This window comes from Saccopteryx leptura, chromosome 7, assembly GCF_036850995.1.
Source record: "Saccopteryx leptura isolate mSacLep1 chromosome 7, mSacLep1_pri_phased_curated, whole genome shotgun sequence".
Taxonomy (NCBI): domain Eukaryota; kingdom Metazoa; phylum Chordata; class Mammalia; order Chiroptera; family Emballonuridae; genus Saccopteryx; species Saccopteryx leptura.
In genome coordinates, this window is record NC_089509.1 from 43,899,111 (window position 1) to 43,921,137 (window position 22,027).

At 40.2% G+C, this 22,027-nt stretch overlaps 1 protein-coding gene across 13 annotated transcripts in view; it reads left to right on the top strand.

The window, feature by feature from the left end:
* The window catches only part of PKP4 (plakophilin 4), a 272,352-nt gene that overhangs the window by 221,995 nt on the left and 28,330 nt on the right, over nucleotides 1–22,027 (top strand). For 10 of the 13 annotated variants that reach the window (XM_066346708.1, XM_066346713.1, XM_066346711.1 and 7 more), the window contains 3 exons: nucleotides 564–787; nucleotides 8,895–9,023; nucleotides 10,099–10,312. In XM_066346708.1, coding sequence (XP_066202805.1) covers nucleotides 564–787; nucleotides 8,895–9,023; nucleotides 10,099–10,312 — 567 coding nt within the window. The remainder of the gene's footprint in view (nucleotides 1–563; nucleotides 788–8,894; nucleotides 9,024–10,098; nucleotides 10,313–22,027) is intronic. The other 3 variants (XM_066346710.1, XM_066346714.1, XM_066346712.1) reach the window with 1 other exon arrangement.

Sequence of the window (22,027 nt, forward strand, 5' to 3'; positions counted from 1 at the left end):
ATATAGGGCTTGCCAGGTGTATCCTGGTTGGGGTGCATGTGGGGGTTCTATCTCTCTGCCTCGCAGCCTCCCACTTAATTTAAAAATACATCCACAGTTCTATAAATGAAATGTACATCAAAATGAGTAACCCGTATACACCAAATGTTAAATGTTTGATAGTTTTAATTTTCTACAAATTTGACATATCTTGTTTTTTATTGCTAAAATGAAATTGGCATTTTGTTATTTATTTCTAAGGTTAGTTTTTTTTCCTATGTTTCTCTTACAGATTGTTTACTGCATCTTAATAAACATATTAAGACCTACTATGAAAAAGATTTATAGTTTTATTTTTGCCATTTTCTGTTAATTAACATTATTAGTGTATATTGTTACTGTATATTAGAAATTTAAGTGCTTTTTTAGCACTAATGAGCTAGATTGGTAAAATCTAAAAGTAAGCAACTTATACAATTGCTAGAAACTATATATAATCCTTCTTAAAATTAAAAACATTTTTATTTTGATAAGTATCACCTCGTAAAGAGCTTACTTATGGTTTTTAAATGTTGACTTTCTAGTAGGAGTTGGAAATCTGCAAAGGACGTCCAGCCAACGAAGCACCCTTACATACCAAAGAAATAATTATGCTCTGAACACAACAGCTACCTATGCGGAGCCATACAGGCCAATCCAGTACCGAGTGCAAGAGTGCAATTATAACAGGCTCCAGCACACGGCGCCGGCTGATGATGGCACCACGAGATCCCCCTCAATAGACAGCATTCAGAAAGACCCCAGGCAAGTACTGGCTAGAGAAGTCAACGAGTTCCTTCATTCTCACTTTTTTTCAAGTTGCCAAAACTATTATAATATCAGTAACTCCTTATCTCTAGTATTTCCAGATTTATTCTAGCACTATTGGTCAGGGTTTTTCAACCGCTGGTCCGTGGACTGGTCTGCCAGAAACCTCGTGCTGGTCCACAAAGGAGTTGACCTCCCTGATGCTGTATGAAGATGAGAGACTTAATGATCTTAGTCGAATTCGCTTATGTTCAGAGTAACTTCTGCCTTAGCGATCCCCCAAATAATTCCGTTTACACCGGTCCCCAAGTGTAAAATGGTTGAAAACAACTGGTCACTGAGGGTAATTTTATTTTAAAGAATTCATTTAAAGAAAGAAGATGGTTTCCTTCTTTCAATGCTTTAATAATAGGTTAGAGAATGCACAGGTCTGTGTGAATGTCTGCAGCATTCATCATTGAAATACTTCATCAAGGCAGCTACTATCTGGGTAATCCTGTTAGTCTAAATCACAAAGAAAGATTTTAAAGGATCATTTTACCACTTTTACTTTTTCCTTACTGACTTCTTAGACGAGGACTTTAGAAAATGCGTAAGGTTGTTTTTTAATGGGAAAGTCCAGTGTTATTGTACATTTTGAATCATATTGGTTGATACTATTTTGTGCTTTTATTAACTTGGTCCTTCAAAAAGCTTCCTGCCATTTAAGAGAAAATCATTTATTAAAAAATTCTCTTTTTTCCTTTTTCCACCCCCATTTGCATGGGGCATGGAGGTGGAAGGTGTTATATCGAGTGGGACCCTTGAAAGCATGTCAACACAACAAATTAAAAATTATAATTTAGAAGTTTCTCATATCTCATAGGCAAAAAATATTTGGCAAATAATAGATATTTGCTTTTATGAATTTTATTTGGCCATATAGAAAGCATGTTTTATTAAGATGAGTCCTTTAATACTTGCTTGGTTTTGAAAAACTGGCCTCATCTGTAATGAAAGTCATTTAAAATATTCAGGAAATAAAAATATTTAGAAACTAAAAGAGAACTTTAATTTCCGTAAGGGTGCCTGACCAGGCGGTGGCGCAGTGGATAGAGCGTCGGACTGGGATGTGGAGGAATCCAGGTTTGAGACCTCAAGGTCACCAGCCTGAGCATGGGCTCATCTGGTTTGAGCAAAAGGCTCACCAGCTTGGACCCAAGGTCGCTGGCTCCAGCAAGGGGTCACTCGGTCTGCTGAAGGCCCACGGTCAAGGCACATATGAGAAAGCAATCAATGAACAACTAAGAAGTCGCAACGCACAACGAGAAACTAATGATTGATGCTTCTCATCTCTCTCCATTCCTGTCTGTCTGTCCCTATCTCTGCCTCTGTAAAAAAAAAAAAAAAAATTTCCTTAAGGGTGAAATTATTCCTAAGTAGCTTGAAAGCTATTTTAAGGCATATATTAGAAAGATCTCATTCACTCTTTGCCCTCAAATAGTTGTTTCACTGGAAAATTGTTGTGATTATTAATTCATATTTAGCAGCTACCAACTTATTCTAATTAATGTGAATTAAAAGTGTGAGTAAGGTTTTAGTCATTAAAGCAAAATACATAACTAAAGGTACTTTTGAGTTGAATGAGAAGCCCACTGCTTCACTAACACCACTCTGCTTACTTACTCTTTTGTCTAAAATTCTTCATGATTTATATATACATTTGGTTTTGCTATTCTGCTTGCCACTTTTGTGTCATTTTAATGACTTTGTAAAATAATCTTTTTAATGGTACCTCTGATACAATTCAGAAATACTTTTACATTGATTTTGTTTTTAAAAACCTCAAATTGAAAAAAACTAGGGCTCCCTAATACATGCAGAAATCCCTAAAAGAGCTTTGAATTATAGGTAATTTAGACCATACCTCAGCTGAACCTGCAGTGAAAATAATAGCTACCCAGAAATACAGTGAATTGTGCTTAGAGCTCAGAGTTTAATATGTATGCATGAAAAATTCAGTTTTGACCTCTGATATGAGTTGATTCACTATAAACAAGGTTTTGTGTATGATAATATATTTTTTAGCTATTTATAGTCTAATAAAACTTATAGCTAACATTGATTATGTGAGGATTTACTAACAATGCATTAATAGTTGTATTTAGTCTAGCTGAAACTGGAACTCAGGTGAATTTGAAGTTTGAATAATCAAAGCAAAAAAAAAAAGCTCATAACTATTATTTAATATTTAGTTTTAAAAATAGCCACTTGAAGTAATATTTTTATTCACTTCAAACCTGCTTACTTTATCATTAACATTACAATTAGCTTGAAACATTAACACTATAATTAGTCTGAAAAATTCCTATAAGACTGAAGAAGTTCTTCATGTTTTCTATATAAAAGGAAATCTAAGGAGGGTTTTGTTGTTGTTTGGGTTTTTGTGTGTTTTGTTTGTTTGAGAGGGAGAGAGAGAGAGAAGCATCAACTCATTGTTCCATTTAGTTGCACACATTGATTGCTTCTTATAAGTGCCCTGACTGGGACTCAAACCCGTGACCTCAGGATCCAGTTGGTGACCCTGGAGTGAAACTAGCAATGCAGGGTGCTCTGGGGAGATGCTCTGTCCAATGGACCTTTGGCCAGGACACTGAGGTTTTTTTAAATAGTTGTCTAATTTGGAAGCAAAATATATTAATAGTACAAACAAAGCATCTAAAAGGAGTAACAAAAGTACTTCCTGTGGAAAGTGACAGTGACTTAGAAAATGACAACATTCATGGTCATCTTTTGAGCGGGGCTTAATTTGTGATATTCTGTAGAATAATTTTATTTACCATCCCTTTGACCTTTATAAATTATCAAATGTTACTTCTACATACATTGTAAAGATCTATATTATAATGTTGCTGTTTTTACTGTAAATATTTTTACTTTAATATAAAATATACTATTTTTACTTAAAAGTCAATTGTCTTTTGAAGAAAGTAATAGAAGTGAAAAAGATGGTTTTTATATTCACTTACATACACATATTTACTATTTATGGCTCTCTTCCGATCTTCCTATAAATTCCATTTTCCATCTCAGCTCATTTCCCTTCAACATAAAAATGTCCGTTAGCCTTTCTTATGTTGCATATCTGCTGGCAAAGATTTCTCTCAGCTTTAAATCTGAAAATTTTTTATTTCACTCATTTTAAAAGGATAGTTTTTCTATGTATAAATTCCAGGATTGACAGGTATAATTTTTGGGGTAGTTTTAAAAGATGTCATTTATTATCATTAGATCTTCATTGTTTCTGATGAGAAATCAGACATAATTTGTATCATTCTTCTCATTATTTTCGCCCTGGCTGCCTTTCAGGTTTTTCTTTTATCTTTGATTTTAAGCAGTTTTACTCTCAGAGGCCTAGGTATAGTTGTCTTTATATTTAACTTGATTGGGAGGCACTAAAAGAGTCTTGAAATGTTGGTTGATAATTTTTACCAAAATTGGGACATTTTCCACCATTATTTCTTTTTTTTTTTTTTTTTTTTTTTTTTTTTTCCATCTTTCTGAAGCTGGAAACGGGGAGAGACAGTCAGACAGACTCCCGCATGCGCCCGACCGGGATCCACCCGGCACGCCCACCAGGGGGCGACGCTCTGCCCACCAGGGGGCGATGCTCTGCCCATCCTGGGCGTCGCCATATTGCGACCAGAGCCACTCTAGCGCCTGGGGCAGAGGCCACAGAGCCATCCCCAGCGCCCGGGCCATCTTTGCTCCAATGGAGCCTTGGCTGCGGGAGGGGAAGAGAGAGACAGAGAGGAAAGTGCGGTGGAGGGGTGGAGAAGCAAATGGGCGCTTCTCCTGTGTGCCCTGGCCGGGAATCGAACCCGGGTCCTCCGCACGCTAGGCCGACGCTCTACCGCTGAGCCAACCGGCCAGGGCTCCACCATTATTTCTTTAAATATTTTTTTCTGTCTCAAACTCACTCTTCTCTCCTTCTGGGAAATCTTGATGTTTTCTCATCTGGTACTGAAGCTCTCTTCGTATTTTTAAAATCTGTTTTTCTCTATATTTTTCAGGTTAGATTTTTTTTTTTATATTGATTTGTCTTGAAATTTACTGTTTCTTCTTCTACAGTCTCCAATCTGTTAAACTCATCCAGTGAATTTTTCCTACTTCAGATACTTGCATCTGGTTCTTTCCTTTTCTTATAGTTTCCATGTCCCTGTTGATATTTCCTATCCATTCAATTCTTACATACATCTTTTCCTTTTAAGTTTTTTAGTGCGTTTATATAACCATTTAAAAGTCTCCCTCTGATAATTCCAACATCTGTGTTTTCTCTTGGTCTGTTTCTATAGTTTGGGTTTTTTAACACCTGTCAGTCACATTTTTTAGTTTCTTCTTATGCTTAATAGTTAGATTATGTGTGAACTGTTATGGAAGATACATTGTAGGGCTCTGGATTGTGTTGTCTCCTGTTAGGATTCTGAGGGGGTTTTTGGTTTTGTTTGTGGCAGATGACTAAATTACTGACAGATACTCTTGATTCTGTTGAGATTGGTTTTGTTCTTTGATAGGATGGATCTGTTCAGATTTGTTTTATTCCTAGCACATGGCCCTTAATTACTCTATGGTGTGGTTCTTACATGGCCTTTGTTGGTTAAATGCTGAGGTGTGCAGTAAGGTCTGCACTCTGACTGAGATGGAAGGCCACCATCACCTGGCATAAGCCCAGCTCTTAGCTTTAGTGTAAGTGCTGCCACAGGCATGCTTACCTTGAGCAGCCACTCTGTGAGACCCGTCCATGTGCCCTGTCCCTGCACATCCCAGCACTCAGGTAAGAACTTGTAAACAACCCTCCACACACTTGAGAATCTCCTGAATAGCTCCCTTCTCTCTAGTACCCTGCCCCACAATTTGTTACCACTTGGGCACCTCCACATTCCAGTCTCTCCTCAGCTCACTAAGCTCATCGTTGCTGTATTTTATGGTATCAGCTTCTTGTGCTATGATCCCAACAGTGCCCACTGTCAAAAATAGGAGGCTCCTATGGTAATTCTTTCAAAGATTACATTCTCGTGTTATCTGTTGGTCAGGGCCTCAGTTTTCTCATACATTTAGAAGTCTAATATTCTTCTACTATTCTGTGGCACTACCCATTGTTCCACAGAATCCTCATATATTTAGTCTGGTTTTAGACTTGTGTGCAATAGAAGGGTAAAATTCAGCACCAGTTACTCCATCATGGCTGAAAACAGAAGTCTGGGCTTAGTTTTTAATGAAACAAATTCTGGCAGCATTTATATCACCCAGCCAGCCCATGAACTGAGAGCAGTCATTCCTGGAAAATTTTCTGCTGGAAGTCAAGGTTGGAGTTGATGCCATCCAAGTCTGACTGCCCATCTCTAGTTGGAGCATATTATTTGTGTTGTCCAGTCCTGTGGCACCCAAGAATACCAGAAAATCTTGTCCACCCCATGCCATTTAAAGGGGACAAAATGTATATTTGTTATAATTGTGAGTCATCAAGGAAATATAAAATCACACTCTTTGCACTTTGTTAATTACAGCATAAGCCCTGACCGGATAGATGAGGTGGTTAGAGCATTGTCCCAAAACACAGAGGTTGCTGTTCAGTGTTCCTATCTCTGTCTCTCTTTCTTTCTCCCTCCTTCTCGCTCTAAAATCCATAAAATAAAACATTAAAAGAAATTGCAGCATATCTGACCGTTAGTGGTACAGTGGATAGAGCATTGACCTTAGATACTAAGGTCCCAGGTTTAAAACCCTGAGGTTTCCAGTTTGAGCGCAGGCTCATCTGACTTGAGTGCAGGCTCACCAGCTTGAGCACAGGGTCACTGGCTTGAGCATGATATCATAGACATGACCACATGGTCTCTGGCTTAAGCCCAAGGTTACTGGCTTAAGCCAAAGGGTCACCAACTCGGCTAGAGCCCCTTCTTGAAGGCAGCTATGAGTTGATGCTTCTCTCTCTCTCTCTCAAAAAAAATTACCATGTAGATTTACATAATGTGCTTAAATTTTCATCAGAAATAACTAACATAGTTTCAGAAAATAAAAGAACATCTATTATTTCAGAGAATACCCCTATTTATAATAGTTTATTTTTTCATGGATGACGAACATTAAGAAAACATCCATGTTATAATTTGACGTGTATAAAATATTTTAATATATATCATCACAATTTAATCATCACAGCCAACTTAAGAAGAAGGTAAAAATGAAGGGTTTTTAGTTGTTCCTGTTTTATAGAAGGGGCAACAGAAGCTCCAAACAACTCACTGGTTTTTAAAATCATATAGTATATAAAGGACTGGGGACTTCAACATAGACAATCTAACTCTACATTATGTGTTTTTTTTCTGCTGTTTTATTCTACCTCTTGGCATCTGTGATATTCTTAATGTTTATTAATGACATGATCCTCCAGTCTGTCCCCCAAACCAGAAATCTCCACTGACCTCACTTTTCAGAAGATCGTCAGAGCACTGTGTGAAGGATGAATCAGGGAAGGGGCTGTTATTAGAAGCGGACGGAACATGTAGGAGGCTATTGGAGTGGTCCCAGCAGGGTGGAGAGAATGGGTGGGTTTGGCTTATATTAAATACACTGCTCACAAAAACTAGGGGATATTTTATTGCTTCATATTCATTTTGAGCTATTTTGAAGATAGCCATCAGAGCTGGCTGATGAATTGAATGAGAAAGGTAAGGGAAAGACAAAAGCAAGGGCTAGGTGACTTTAGACAAGTTGTTCACCTTCCTCTCTCAACCTCCAAATCTATAAGTTTGCTCTAAGTAAATTAATATGGATAAAATGCTTAGAACAGTGCCTGGCATAAAATAGGTACTCATGAAATATTAAATACTATTTAATAATAATCCAATTCTTTTTTTTTAAATTACTGATTTTTTTTAAGAGAAAGAGAAAAAGAAGGGAAGACAGAAAGAAACATAATTTGTTTTCCACTTAGTTGTGCATGCATTGTTGCTTCTTGTATGTGCTCCGACCAGGGATCAGATCGGCAACCCGGGCATGTCTGCTCAATCTTCCAGCCATCTGAGCCACCAGGCAAGCATTAATAATGCCATTCTTTAAAAAACAATCTGTTCACACACATAAGTTGATAAAGGACCAGCAGGAAATTTCAGCAGTGTTTTTATTTTCTGCACATAGGATTACTGATTAAAAATTTTTTTTAATAATTTTCTGTTTCTTGTTTAAAATCAAGAACAACCATAAACACAGAGCTTCTTGAAAATCATTAGACCCCCAACACTTGCACTTTCTGGGCTAACACCAGATCTGTATGTTCCCACCAGCCCTCCTTCCTCTGTCCTTGAAGCATGACATCCCACCCTGCTAAAGTACACGTGTTTACCTTAGCCTTGCACCGTGAATTTCTTACATAGGTAGAAAGGCATAGAATTAGAATCAAGATGAGGAAAATGAAAGCTACTCACGTTAAGAACTTCTCTGTTTCCTTGAGTATCTTTCTGTACATCTCTGCATCATGGTTTCTTTAAGACCATAAGCATCTGGGCCCTGGCCGGTTGGCTCAGCGGTAGAGCATCAGTCCGGCGTGTGGAAGTCCCAGGTTCAATTCCTGGCCAGAGCACACAGGAGAAGCGCCCGTCTGCTTCTCCATCTTTCCCCTCTCCTTTCTCCTCCTTTCTCTCTGTCTCTTTCTTCCCCGCCCCCCCCTGCAGCTAGGGCTCCATTGGAGCAAAGTTGGCCCAGGTGCTGAGGATGGCTCCATGGCCTCCGCCTCGTGTGCTAGAATGGCTCCGATTGCAGTGCAGCAGCGGACCCAGATAGGCAGAGAATCGCTCCCTGGTGGACATGCGGGTGGACCGGGTCAGGCGCATATGGGGAGTCTATCTGCCTTCTCCCCCCCCTTCTCACTTCAGGAAAAAAAAAGACCATAAGCATCTGGGCCTTCTTTTCATCGGAGGAAAAATAATTTATATACATATGTATTTTAGGATTTTTGTAACTTCCAATTTGGATCGCCGCTGAGCTTTTTTCTCATGCCAAATGTTTTGTTCAATGTATTGCTAAAACATAGGCCTTTCTTTTTGAAGCAGTCTTTTTTCTCACACAGGGAGTTTGCCTGGCGTGATCCCGAGTTGCCTGAGGTCATTCACATGCTGCAGCACCAGTTCCCCTCCGTTCAGGCCAACGCCGCGGCCTACCTGCAGCACCTGTGCTTTGGCGACAACAAAGTGAAGATGGAGGTACAGGAGCCCGCTGCCTGGGACGCCCCGGGAGAGGCAGTGCCTTCCCTTTAGCAAGCACGTGCTTGTGTGCTGAAGAAGTTACCAGATGCCCTTTTAGAGGAATATTTTGATACCAGATATTCTTTCACTTCTTAACCATGCATTTTAGTATTTCTCAGGAAAAACTGGATGAGTGTATTTCTTGGAGTGCTTTTAGCATTTTCAAATTAATTACCTACTTATTAGGTTATTTATAAAAATGTAAAATATGAAGCAAAAATCAATTTAACCTACATTTTTAAAGTATTTTACAAAAATTTATTACATAAAAGTTATAGTATGTTTGAAATGAGTGAGCTCATATATTTTATGAGATTCTTGTCAAGATTGGTGCCAACATACAATTAAGTAAAATTACAAAGGATTTATAACCGGTACTAATACTGAACATACAGGAATATTTTATTTTACATTTTTAAATTTTTTGGCATTTACAGAAACACAGTGAGTCATTGGTGATTGGCAGGTGTCCTATAACAGACAGATTCTTTCCTTTAACATTTTAGGCCATTTTTCCCTGAAATTTTATATAGAACTTCAGTGTTTCTCATCATTTTAATATGCAAAACAACATGCCAGTTACAGACCTAATGGTGGATGCAGTAAATAAAACCTAGGAATAGTCACACAATATATTAATCAATTGACACATGGAAGAAAATTTAGAGTAATTTAGAGAAATAATTCTACAAACCCCACACACAGCTTTGTTGCATTTGTTGTTCATTGCACCTGGAGTGGAGGCCCGTTCCTGTGTGTGTTCAGAGGGTGGGAGTGGGGCTGTGCTACCCACACAGGCCGTTAATCCACCTTGGTCTCCCTTCCCTTCTGTAAGCCGTAAAACCAGGAAAAGAGCTTCATCTTGGAGAGTGTCCTTAAAATTTATAACAGATGTGTTATGTAGAATGAAAAGTAACCTTTTGAAATGATCTGGAGTTTTCCGTTTCCTGTGATCTTATTATAACAGACTTTTGTTTGATCACTGCTGAATCACATGTCACTTAGGCCTGGTACCTGATATTTTTCATTCTAGGTATGTAGGTTAGGGGGAATCAAGCATCTGGTTGACCTTTTGGACCACAGAGTTTTGGAAGTTCAGAAGAATGCTTGTGGTGCCCTTCGAAATCTTGTTTTTGGCAAGTCTACAGATGAAAATAAAATAGCAATGAAGAATGTTGGTGGGATACCTGCCTTGTTGAGACTGTTGAGAAAATCTATTGATGCAGAAGTAAGGGAGCTTGTCACAGGTGGGTAAAGAATGTGATCTTGCGGAGGAAATGTTGAGAATGTCTAGTCTATACCTTTGTATGGTGCATCGTGAAGGAGTTGCAGGTTCTAGGTAGGAATTGGTGTGGTGCTCACAACTGTGATGAAGGCTGAGTACAATTTAATGATTCAGAAGGTGCTTACAGTGCTACTAGTATCAGTTATGTCCTGTTCATAGAGGGCTGAATTTTTATTATGTATTCCATAGTAAACCTACTTGTTTTAAATAGGCTGGCTATCTTTTATTACGAAATTAAAATATACTCGCCTGACCAGGCGGTAGCACAGTGGATAGAGGGTTGACCTGGGATGTTGACCCAGATTCAAAACCCCAAGTTTGCCAAATTGAGCGCGGCTTGAACCCAAGATTGCTGGCTTGAGCACTGGCTCAACTGGAGCCCCTGGTCAAGACACATATGAGAAAGTAATCCATGAACATCTAAAGTGACACAGCTACAAATTGATGCTTCTCATCTGTCTCCCTTCCTGTCTGTCTGTCCCTGTCTCTCTCTGTTACTCTCTCTCTCCCCTTCAGTAAAAAGAAAGAAAAGAAAATATACTTAATAGATTGGCTGCCTTCTATTTCAGCTCAGCCCATGTCTAGATGCCCATTAGTATCTCAGTTGCTTTCCTAGGACCTGAGGATGTAAAGGTGAATAAAGTTCAGTCCCTGCCCTCAAGTAGCACTCAGGCTTGGGAGAGGTTCTGCAAATGTCAGTGAAAAATGGCAAGTGCCAGGACTCATTAAAAGGTTGCATTGGGGAGCACCAGATACATAGTTACAGCAAATGATTTGACTTTGGGTGATGGGCGCACAACACAATCAACAGTTCAAATGCTGTAGAGACGTTCACCTGAAATCTGTGTACTCCTATTGATCTCTGTCACCCCATTAAATTTAATTTCTAAATTAAAAAGAGAAAAAGAAAAGGGTTGCTTTGGGAGCGCAGAGAATGAACAAGAGGGAAGGTCCCTAGTAAAACTGAAGTCCTAAAGGATGGGGAGGCTTTGGCTGGGTAAATGTAATATATTTCTAGTCACACGCAGAGGGTCAGGGCCAGCATGGAATGGATATAGAATCAGAGTACCAGCCAGAAGAAGATACTGAAGGAAGACCGGGCCAGAGAGAAATGCTGGCTGGCGTGGGAACTTATATGAGCACTTGTGTCCACTTCTGTCTCGCATGCAGTGGGAGTGATGACAGGGCGGGGCGCGGCTAGTTCGGGCTTTTCAGTGCGTTCTTCCAGCAGGCAGCAGGTGGGGGACTGATTGCAAGGGTAAGCCTGGCACCTGAGAGGCCTGTGAGGACCTCAGTAGTCTAAAGATAGTAGCTCAAGCTCTATCAATAATAGAAAGAAGAGGACAGTGAAGAACAGGGAAGAATTAAAGAAATATTTCATGGTCAGGGCATGATGGCCTAGTGTGAAGCGCGAGGAACCAGGAGGAACGAGGTGATCTGTCTTAAGAGACTGGACATCGCAACACTTGGTAAGTTCAAGAGTGCTTGAGGGCAATCAAGGTGAAAGAACGATTCACCAGAGGGCAAATGAACAACAGTATTTAATATAATAGAGCATTAGGGGAAATACAGAGTATGCACTGGTAGGAAAAGGATTAAACAAATGGCAGTACGTTTACACAGTGAAGGCATATTCAAGAGTTAAAATAACTACATTAGAGCTATCTATATAGCAACACAGGTAAATAAATCTTCAGAAACATTTGCCGATTGCATTATGATACTATTTTTATGAAGTTTTTAAGTATGCACATTGAGGCTTTCAATTATTTTTTTATATATGCACAAGCAATAAAGTTAAAAGTTTTCATTGGAATGATAATAGATTCCTGATTGTGGTTGCCTGGGTAAGGAAGTGAAAAAACTGGGATTTAGGGTTATAATCTAACTCTGTTTCTTTAAAAGAAAAGTAATTTGAAACAAGACAGTGTGAATATTTAACAAAGATGGATGGTGATACCTGGTTGTTAGTTTATAACTGCTGTGCTGTTTTTTATGCTTAAAATATTTACTTTAAATAAATATTTTAATAACTTTTATTTTTTCAAAAGTAATCCCATTTCCCCCTGGCTTCCACTCTGAAGTCAGAGCTGCAGGCTCTGTCAGATACAATTCAGCGACACTTGGCAATGTAGCAAAGCATCATGAGTCTAGTAGTTAAAGGTAATCAACTTTCCCATAAAATATTCCTGTTCAAAATATATACATTGTGTATATTATATAGAATATAGACATGTATATTCTATATATATGTAGAATATAGTTTGAATATTAATGTTTTGACACATTTAAGTTACATATTGATTTATTAGTATGTACTCACTCCCTATTTCTAAAATACTTTGTGGCATCTCACGCTCTCACACCAAAAATTAAATTACTACATATGCATACAGATGTATGTATGTGTATATAAAATGAAAATGAGAAGAAGCTAAATAGAATTAAGGATATCCATCCTTGAAGTCTGCACAATCACTTATGATAACACCCAGAAAGTTGCCCTGCACTCCCTGTCAGGGGGCATAGAGAAGCAGTGCTATTGCCGTCAGTGAGTTCCTTCTTTCATTGTTGGATGTTTCATGCCCATTACTTTGAAGTTACTGTGTAATGTCCAAATATCTTCTTCTCACTGTAACAACCCGTGCAGCTCACAAGTCTGCACAGAGTGAGGCCCGTGAGCTCCCCAGGGCATAGCAGTGACCCAGCAACCACATGGAGTTAGAGGCCTAGCTTTCCTCAGATGGCTTCTGTTTTGATTAACTGGACAGATTAGTCATGACTTGGTTCTTATATTCTTAATGTGCAGCTTTTCTCTTTTTCTCTGTCATTATTTCTCATAGGAGGAATAAGTGCGGTGGAGTTTTGTTTCTGAGGTTTTCTTCTTTGGGAGGAACTGTTGCAGTGACTGTTTTGAGCCAAGCTCTAGGAATTTGTAAGATGTAGTGATAAACAGGAAGAAAAGTACATGAAGATTTGGTGATGTCTTTTGCATTTGAAAATAAATCAAATATATTTGAAGTAGAGCCAGACTTCACCGCTAAGGGCTTTCATGTACTGATTCACCTGGTTGAGACTCTGGATGTGAGTGCTAATTTAGATTCTTTTCCTTGTGTTTTATCATTTCTGTGTACTAGCTGCTGAGAACACAAGATGTTTTAAGACATGGTCTCTGGCCTTGAAAGGAGACTATTAGTGTTTCCTAATTCCAGAAGAGCCCCCCTCCCCCCAATAGATTGTATCGCTTCCAGTGTAAACTAGCAACAACTTCGTATTTCTTCTTTGGAAACAGCTGCCAGTAGCTTTTAGGCTTTAAGAAGTCTTTCTGGTTTTTGTGGTGATTGTTGTTTGCCATACTTGTAGGGTAGGGGGAATTATAAATTGCTTTATAACTATATACTTTTACCCCTAATGATTAATTCTGATATGTGGACTGATTACTATGAAATGTTCTGTTCAAAAATAGTCTTTATTTTGGAATGGGTGTGGTCAGTGTGTGAACACTCAATTGCCATATGTTAAGGAGCTGGACCAGAGGACTTCAAAAGCAAGTTCCAATTCCGAAAGACTAAATATCAGCCAGATTTAATTTGTATGTAAACATTATCTTGCTAATATGAAACAGTTACCAAGTCATAATATAAATTCAGCATAGTTGTGTTAATATGTGTTCTATGTACACATATGTTTGCCAAAATTAATGGAGACAAGGAAAATTATTCACATTTCTCAGCTCCAAAATTTAGTGTTACTAACCTTAATATTCATTACTATTTTAAGAGTGACTTATCCCTGTTTTAAAGCATGACATGAAAAGATTCTTGAGCTCTTCCATTAACTCTTCCTCAAGCCAAATACTCATAAACTGTCTTTAAAGTACAGAACCGCAGGGTTGGTGGGGACTTCCGGATTCATTGCGCCAGTTAGCCATAGAGCCCCCCATACAGCGTTCACAGAATCACTGCCCATCATGTGCTTGACCCCACAGGAACAGGAAGCTCATTGCTTCATGGAATTAAGGCTGAGCAGCAGGGTTATTCAAAAGCAACAAAAGACAGTATGACTTGAGAAGGCAAGAAGGATGAGCCCTCAGGAGCTACGTTTGCTAAGCAATAGCCCCACAAGAGAAGACCTATTAGCCCCAAATCTAGCCTCCAATCTCTCTCCCAAATAGCAAAGTATATCCCCATCTGAACCATCCTTATTAAAGTATGTCTGTTTCAAAATGGGTCTCAGGATGCTGTGTGACCACATCACCCAGTTCTCCCTATAAGAGGCCCATCTTATAAAATCCTCTTTGAAAAAACATCATCCTTCCAAATTTCAACGTTCTGCCCGTTACTGTGGCCCTGGCCAGCCTTGCATGATGCTCAGACTTTGTAGGTGTGGCCTGAGCGTCCTTCAGTGGAAATTACAGTCAGCTTGGGATCATGAAGGGATAAGCACAATGAACTGATGTGTTTAAAATACTGTATTGTTTGAAGAAATCACTATACTTCTACCTAGTTATTAATTCAAAGCCTTTTTTCTTAGTCCTTTATGTTTCAATTTGGCATTTTTAATGTACTTAGAAGAAATTTTAGCTATTATTTTAAAAGATACCTTACCTTTGCTTTAAATTTAATAACTACCCAGGGCCTGCATTTTTGGCCACATTTTTATGTAGGGAAATAAAAGGAAAAATATTTTTCATCAGTGTGTTTTTGGAAGACATTGGGGCTGTTAATTGTTAATTAAAATAGTTCTCTAATATGTAACATGATTCCTGTGTTTTCTTCATTATGTTGAGTATTTTCCAGATTGAAACCCAATGAACATTTTTAAAGTAATTGCTGATATGTGTGGGTTGTTTTTTTTTTTAAGAAAATGTATGTAGTTGAAAGCTGGATGAAGTATGGTTTCCCCGTCGGGTTATAAGATGAATGTCTGCCAGGCCACAGCTATGGATGGAGAGTAGGAACATCTTGTTACTTAGAAAAGAACTCATTTGTTCTTGATTGAACAAAAGAACTCATTTGTCCTTGTTGAATTCATTTGTTCAAGATAATTAGTGTTCCTAAGCTAGGAAATGTGAGTTTCTAGTTTTTGAACATCCTAAAAGTATCATTTTTTAAAACTATTGAAATTGAAGATATTGCACAGAATCTGGAAGCCTACCTTTTAATGCACCAGATGTCCCCAAACTATCACACATCTATTACCTCCATTAACCACTAGTGTCAAGTACCAAAAGTAGCCTTTGTTCTTGAATAATAATAGACTTTAAGTGATAGCTATATTCACATTGCTTCCACTTTAGCAAGTGATTATTCATCCATATGGCTAAGTAAAATGTTTCTACGTGTTCATTTTGAAATTTTGGATGCCAGCAATGGATTCCAGATACTATGCAGACCATGAAATGAGGCATACTCCCTTCCTTTCTAATCATTAGCTCCATATTTCTAATTAGACAATTTAATTAGAAGATGCTAGTCATGCTCTAAGGAAGGGTAGTGGGCCAGGCTAAAGTTCAGCAGACAGCAGGACATTCTGTAACAAGCAAGAGCTTAGTGGATGTGCATTTAGCCTTTTGAACTGTTACATGCCTTTACAGGAGGAAATAATTTACTGAACATATCCCTTTGGCTAATGAATGTGCCTCTAAAACAGTCATTTATTCCCTGATTCAGGAAGGAGCTGGCCTCTTAGTTTCTGCCCCGCTTTCTGTGGCTGGTAGAGCTGTGGGGCTGTATGGGTAGCTTTCACAAAGTTAGCAATATCTACTCCCAGTTCCAGCCCAAGTCCACTTTATACAACAGCAAAAGAAACACATACTCTCTTATTTACTGAACATTTCAAACCATAAAAATTGGTAATATATAGAATGATAAAACTTAATTGGTAATAAGAAAAATGGCTTATTATAAGTGGGATAACTCAATTCAGAGTCACAGAACTCTGAACTGGAAAGGACCCTGAATAAATCCTGAGCTGCGAAATTGGGGTCCGAAGAGACGGAGTCCTGAGGCTGGTTCCTGGCTGCAGCTGGCACGCTTCCCTGCGGTGCCACCACCCCAGCCCCGCCCCGGGCCCCAGGAAGGAAGTCTGAGGTGCAGCTGCCCACTGTTAAGTGCTGTTTCCCCTGTCTTAAATTCCCACCAAAAAGGTAAAAGGAAAAATACCCCACAATATCACCTTTACTCTAAATTTTACCCAATCTATAGAGAAGTATTGTTTAGCTTGGCCACTAGCACAATCATGTCAAACTAGTGATCAGGTACAATCACAAAGCTTCAGATTGCTTAGAAAACATATGGAATGTGATTTTATAGTCGTGACTATTTCAAGATTTATAGTCTGATTATGGAAAGATCCAAACTTTTAAGTGGAGTATGACCCTCTGTTTGTGTGTAGGCTTCTGAGTGCTGAGCAAATTGAGGCAGTTAAGTGGGGAGACTCCAGGTCCCCTACAGAACTCAGTGGTCAGCCATCAGTCAGAGTAGGATTTCCCAGCACAAGAACAGTCCCTAATGACGCACTTTCTCAGTAAACGAGAAAGCCGGTAAATGCGAGAAAGATGGGGATACCTGACAAAAATCTGAAGAAGAAATAAAGATGTCCAGGAGATTCTAATTCAGGTCCCTCAAGTTCTTTGCAGCCTCTTAGTCTAATTTCCCAAGGCTTGCTACTGGAGGCACTTTTGTCTTTAAGATTCTACAGGTACCAAATAACTAGGTTGAAAGTTTAGTGCAATTACAAATAAATAAGCGCATTCCTGGAACAGGTGAAAGTCAGCCATGGCACATACGACTTCAGTGGCTTCGTCGCAGTAAATCCCCGGGACAGTGAAAATGATCGACTCTGTGTAACCTGAAGAACAACTGCGCTGGTCGCGGCCCTCTGCCACCTTCACCTCTCTTACGGGCAGGTTCAGTCAGCGTTTCTGGATTGTAAGCTGATTTGTTTTCAGTGGAAATGCCCTTCCAGGGTATGCAGGGCTATTACATCGTTAATGCTCTCCACCTACCCATGAAGTTGTTACCTAGAATAAAACAGAAGGTGTTGAAATGCAAATGTGAGTCTAAAGGGATCTCTAGAAATGGACAGATCTTTTCAAAGATGCTGTGATCCACCTCTGTACCTGAAAAATCACAGAAACACAGGCTAACCCTTCTGTTCTTTAAAGACTCAAAAGATCTATTACTTACGTGCTTTAGCTAGGGAAAAATTTAAACAGCAGGAATAATCCCCTTCAAATGGAGTGCATAGGCTGGGGCCACACCATGTGCCACGTCGTGGCCAGCACAGGTCTTCAGTTCCACGCAGCCAGCTCCGGAAGCTTGCTTCCCTCTGATCACCTGAGGACTCACTCCCTACCTCTTCTGAAATCGGAGCTAGCAGAGTGGGGGTGAGTTAGCTTTCCCATGCCTGATGTGGGTACAGGTTAGCTGTGTTCAGAAAGCCTTTGGGAGCAACAAAATGAACAAGGCAAGGCTCACTGGGCCCGACTATCTGCCACCTAGGAAGCTGGCTACACCAGACAGCAGGGGACACAGCAGCAGGGGCGGGAAGAAGGGAGCTGTACCCCGGAACCAGGCCTGCACGCTCCACGGTTCTGAGGGTCACTGTGAGTCTCTGGAGTTTTGCTGAGGTGGTAGCCTCTTGGGAATCCTGGGAGTGGTTATATACCTCCATGACTTGTTTTCCTCAGAATTTATCCAAAGCTAGGTCTTTCTGTCCCTGAACACAGTGCTTTTGTCCCACTCTCATAGTCGTTGCTTTTCCATTATTTCAGTTCCATTTCCGTTCCATTTGTTCACAGCGCCCAGTACGGGTGGAAAGCTTGGGTGGTTTGCCTGAAGCCACAATGGCAGCATTCTTGCACTCCTCTCATCACCCCTGCCCCTCCCCCCCATTGCCTGCTTCTCTTGCAACAGCAGATTCGCACACATGCCAGACTGGCTCGTCCGTGACACCACCTCAGTTGCATCAGGCCCCAGTTCTCGTCACAAGTACTCACCTTCTTTCTTTGCCATCCCATCCCCCGTCCCTCCTTCAGGTCTTGATCACGCGCCCCCAAGCTGCTGCCGGGACACAGGCTCGGCCACTCCTGCTCCGTCAGCCTCACTGTCCTTGAGATGACACCTGTCCCTGCACTCCACCTTTCCCCACCTGCCAGTCAGACTGCATCCTCTGTCCTCACCTTCTAGGCCAGCCCAGCCTTGAGGTTCCCCCATTCCTGCCCCTCCCCTAGGGCTGACCCACCTGGAAGGTTCTCCCTGCTGCTCCCTGGCCTCTGCCCTCACACTCCAGCCCAGATGTGGCCTGTAGTCCTACAACTAATGCCGTGGCCCTCGGCCATGAAACGTGCAGGCCTGGTCCTGGCTTACAGGCAAGGCTCATGGCTTCCTTCTGCTTGGGCCAGGACAGGCCTGCTTGCTGCGTCCCCTGCTGTCCAGCGTAGCCAGTTCCTTCACTAAGGGAAACATCCTGGGAGAGGCAGCATGGTGTTGGGGGTGGGGGTAAATAAGAGTAGGCTCAAGTCAGATGCACGTGCCTTCCAGCTGTGTGGCCCCAGGCAAATCACCTCTTCTGATACCAGCTTCCCTGGTGAGAAGCTGTCCCCACTGTTGGCATTTCTCAGGACAGGTGCGGAGTGCCTGGCATAACAGTGAGAGTTGTCCAGTTGCCCTGCTGTGCTCGGGTGCTTTGTTCCCGTGGCCTGTGTTGCAGCCGTGGCAGGGCCTTCCCGGGGCCCACAGCATCTCTGCCTTAGGTCAGTCCAGCAGGGAATGGACAGCGTCTTTACCAGCACCTTCAGGTAGAATTATGATACATAATGCAGGAGACTACTGCTGACTTCCTAGTAGCCACATTGAAAAGGAAAAAGAAACAGGTGTTATTTATTTTAATAATTTAGTCTCTTTTTAACCCAACAGTTCTGCATTACTACTTTATAAGCAGTATAACAATTATTAATGAGATGTTCTACAGTCATTTTTTTGTACCAGGTCTTCATAATTTAGTGTGCATTTTATACTTACAGCACATCTTAGTTTGGACTAGTCACAGTTCAAGTTTCAGTAGCTACATGTGGCTGGCAGCTACTCGACAGCACAAGACACACCCGTACTCTGCTGGGGCAGAAGTAACGTATAATAAGGCATGAGGTGCATGGCTTTAATGGACAGGGATGCAGATGACCATATTGTGACATGATGTAGTAACCACAGCATCTTGACATTTTTACTCTTTCCAACAAAATTTTCACAGAAGTTTATAAAAATCATATTGGAATTAGACGAGAGCTTCTGAGAAGAAATGGAGAAGTGTTTTTGCTAGATCCAGAGTGTTTCAGCCAGAGACTTGTAGGGAATACATTGGAGGCAGGTGCTAGGATCAGGCAGAGCCCTAGATTCAGAGGCTTACAGTCTTGCTTGGCTGAGTTTATGAGGCACATACTCTGACCCTTGGGTGCAATCTGCAGGCGTGATGTTTTACATTTTAAATAGTAGTCTATTATTTCTACCTACTTACGTCAAGAATGCTTGGTGGGTATGCACAACACCATTCTGTTCCATAGAGTCCATAGATGCACAGTGCCAGGAGGGGTGAAAGCACTGACCAGGAAGTGTTCCTGACCCGAGAGCTGAAGTAGAGTTATGATAGTGATTTGTTATGACACTCACTCTGTGGCAGGAGCAATGGGGACAAGGCCTATCTGTCTATTCTTTGACTAAATGCTCTCCACACCCCAAAGGCATGGGTAGTTTAACTTACCTCATAGACATCATGTGAATGAACATGGCTAAAACAGGAATGTCAGGCCCTGGCTGGTTGGCTCAGTGGTAGAGCATCGACTCGGCGTATGGACATCCTGAGTTCGATTCCCATTCAGGGCACACAAGAGAAGCGACCATCTACTTTCTTCCCCCTCCCCCTTCTCTCTATCTATATCTCTCTCTTCCTTCCACAGCTATGACTCGGTTGGAGCAAGTTGGCCCCAGATGCTGACGATGGCTCCATGGCCTTGCCTCAGACACTAAAAATAGCTCAGTTGCCAAGCAACAGAGCAATGGCCACAGATGGGCAGAGCATCTTCTGGGGGGAGGGGGGGATTTGATTTGGTTTGCTGGTGGAAACCGGTCAGGGTGCATGCAGGCAGGCTGTCACTTTGCCTCCTTGCTTCTCACTTAAGAAAAAATAAAAAAACAGTAATATCAAGAACAGACAGAATGAGAGCAACGTGAAAAAACACAGGGGCATGTCCACAGATGATATTTGAAGTTCACTGGGTCTTTTGGTTTTGTTATGTTTTTTCTTGTAATATTCATAAACACTTATGGGCTTTTTGTGGGGGTTTTTGCAGAAATTAGGGAACAGAATAAATGTAATGCTATGTAAAAAATAACAGTTTTTTATTTCTTTCATATTAAAAAGAGAAGCAATTGTTTCGAGTGTATGTATGTGTCCTACCAGAGAAATCCCATTTTTCCAAATGTTCTTTGTTTGGTTTTTAAAGTTCTTTAAAAAGGCATTTTTTAAAATTACGCTCTTATTTTAATTAATCAGTAAAATCGGTCTCTAATTTGACTAAAATTATCAGTTGGCCATTAGAATAAGCTATAAAGCTAGTTTTAAATGTGAGCTCTTTGAAAATTCTGCCGCATGGGATTTATGGGAAATGGTATATTAATTACTTTATTCATTCTTTGTGGGGAAAGGGAACTTTCATCTCTCATGCAGTAGTTCATTGTGACTATTGCTTAAAATTGTGTGTACTTTTTCCTGCTGTAGAGAATAAGCAACATTAAGAAATTCCCTAATATTTTCTAAATAAGTTTATATGTATATATTTTTAGTCCTCACAACAAATAGCTGATTGCTTTAAATTAAATAAAAACCTCGGGCTTTCTAAACCAAATTATAGTTTATTTTTACGTTTCTCTTTGAGAACCAGGGGATAGTGCAGTATACTGCTTAATATTTTTTAAGCAAATTGTGCATTGGGATGTTGGACCTGGAAGTTTATCATGTTGATGGAAACTGCTGATCCCAGAGCTCTGCATTTCCTCATCAGTCTTGCTGTACCTGGGAGTGAGTGTATTTTCTATTCATTACCTACTGCTCTAGCAACGTTCTCCCTGACCCATTAAATGAAGCCCTGGACAGACTGAGTGAAGATAACATTGTTTTATTATTACCTTAGTGAGGTGGAGTGCGCACAGGTATTATTAGCTGGCCTCAAGAGTAGTGCTTTTTACTTTGCGTAGAAAAGCCAAATTAATCACTCTATAGCTAAGCCTTTTAAATTTAATTGAACCTTCTTCATTCAATATTGGTTGATCAGAACAGGTTGTTTTGGCTTTCCATAACCTTATTTTAAATAAAAAGTGGGAAAGAAAAGCCAATACCTTGAGACTGGCTTTGATGTTTGAAATTGCCAGTTAAATCCACACCAAATGTTGTAGCTCTTATGTCATACGGTTAAGTGCAGAATTAGTAAGATGATATAATTTACAGTGCAGATGATAAAGCTGCCTGTGCAGGGATCCCTTAAATGCCACCAACTTAGTAAGAATAGAATCCCCCCTCCTTTTTCTGGTCAAGAATAATTTTGAACATTTTTTGAAGTTGCAGAAATCAAAGTCTGAATTTCTACAAGACTAGTTTTATGATCAATGAGTCAACTCAG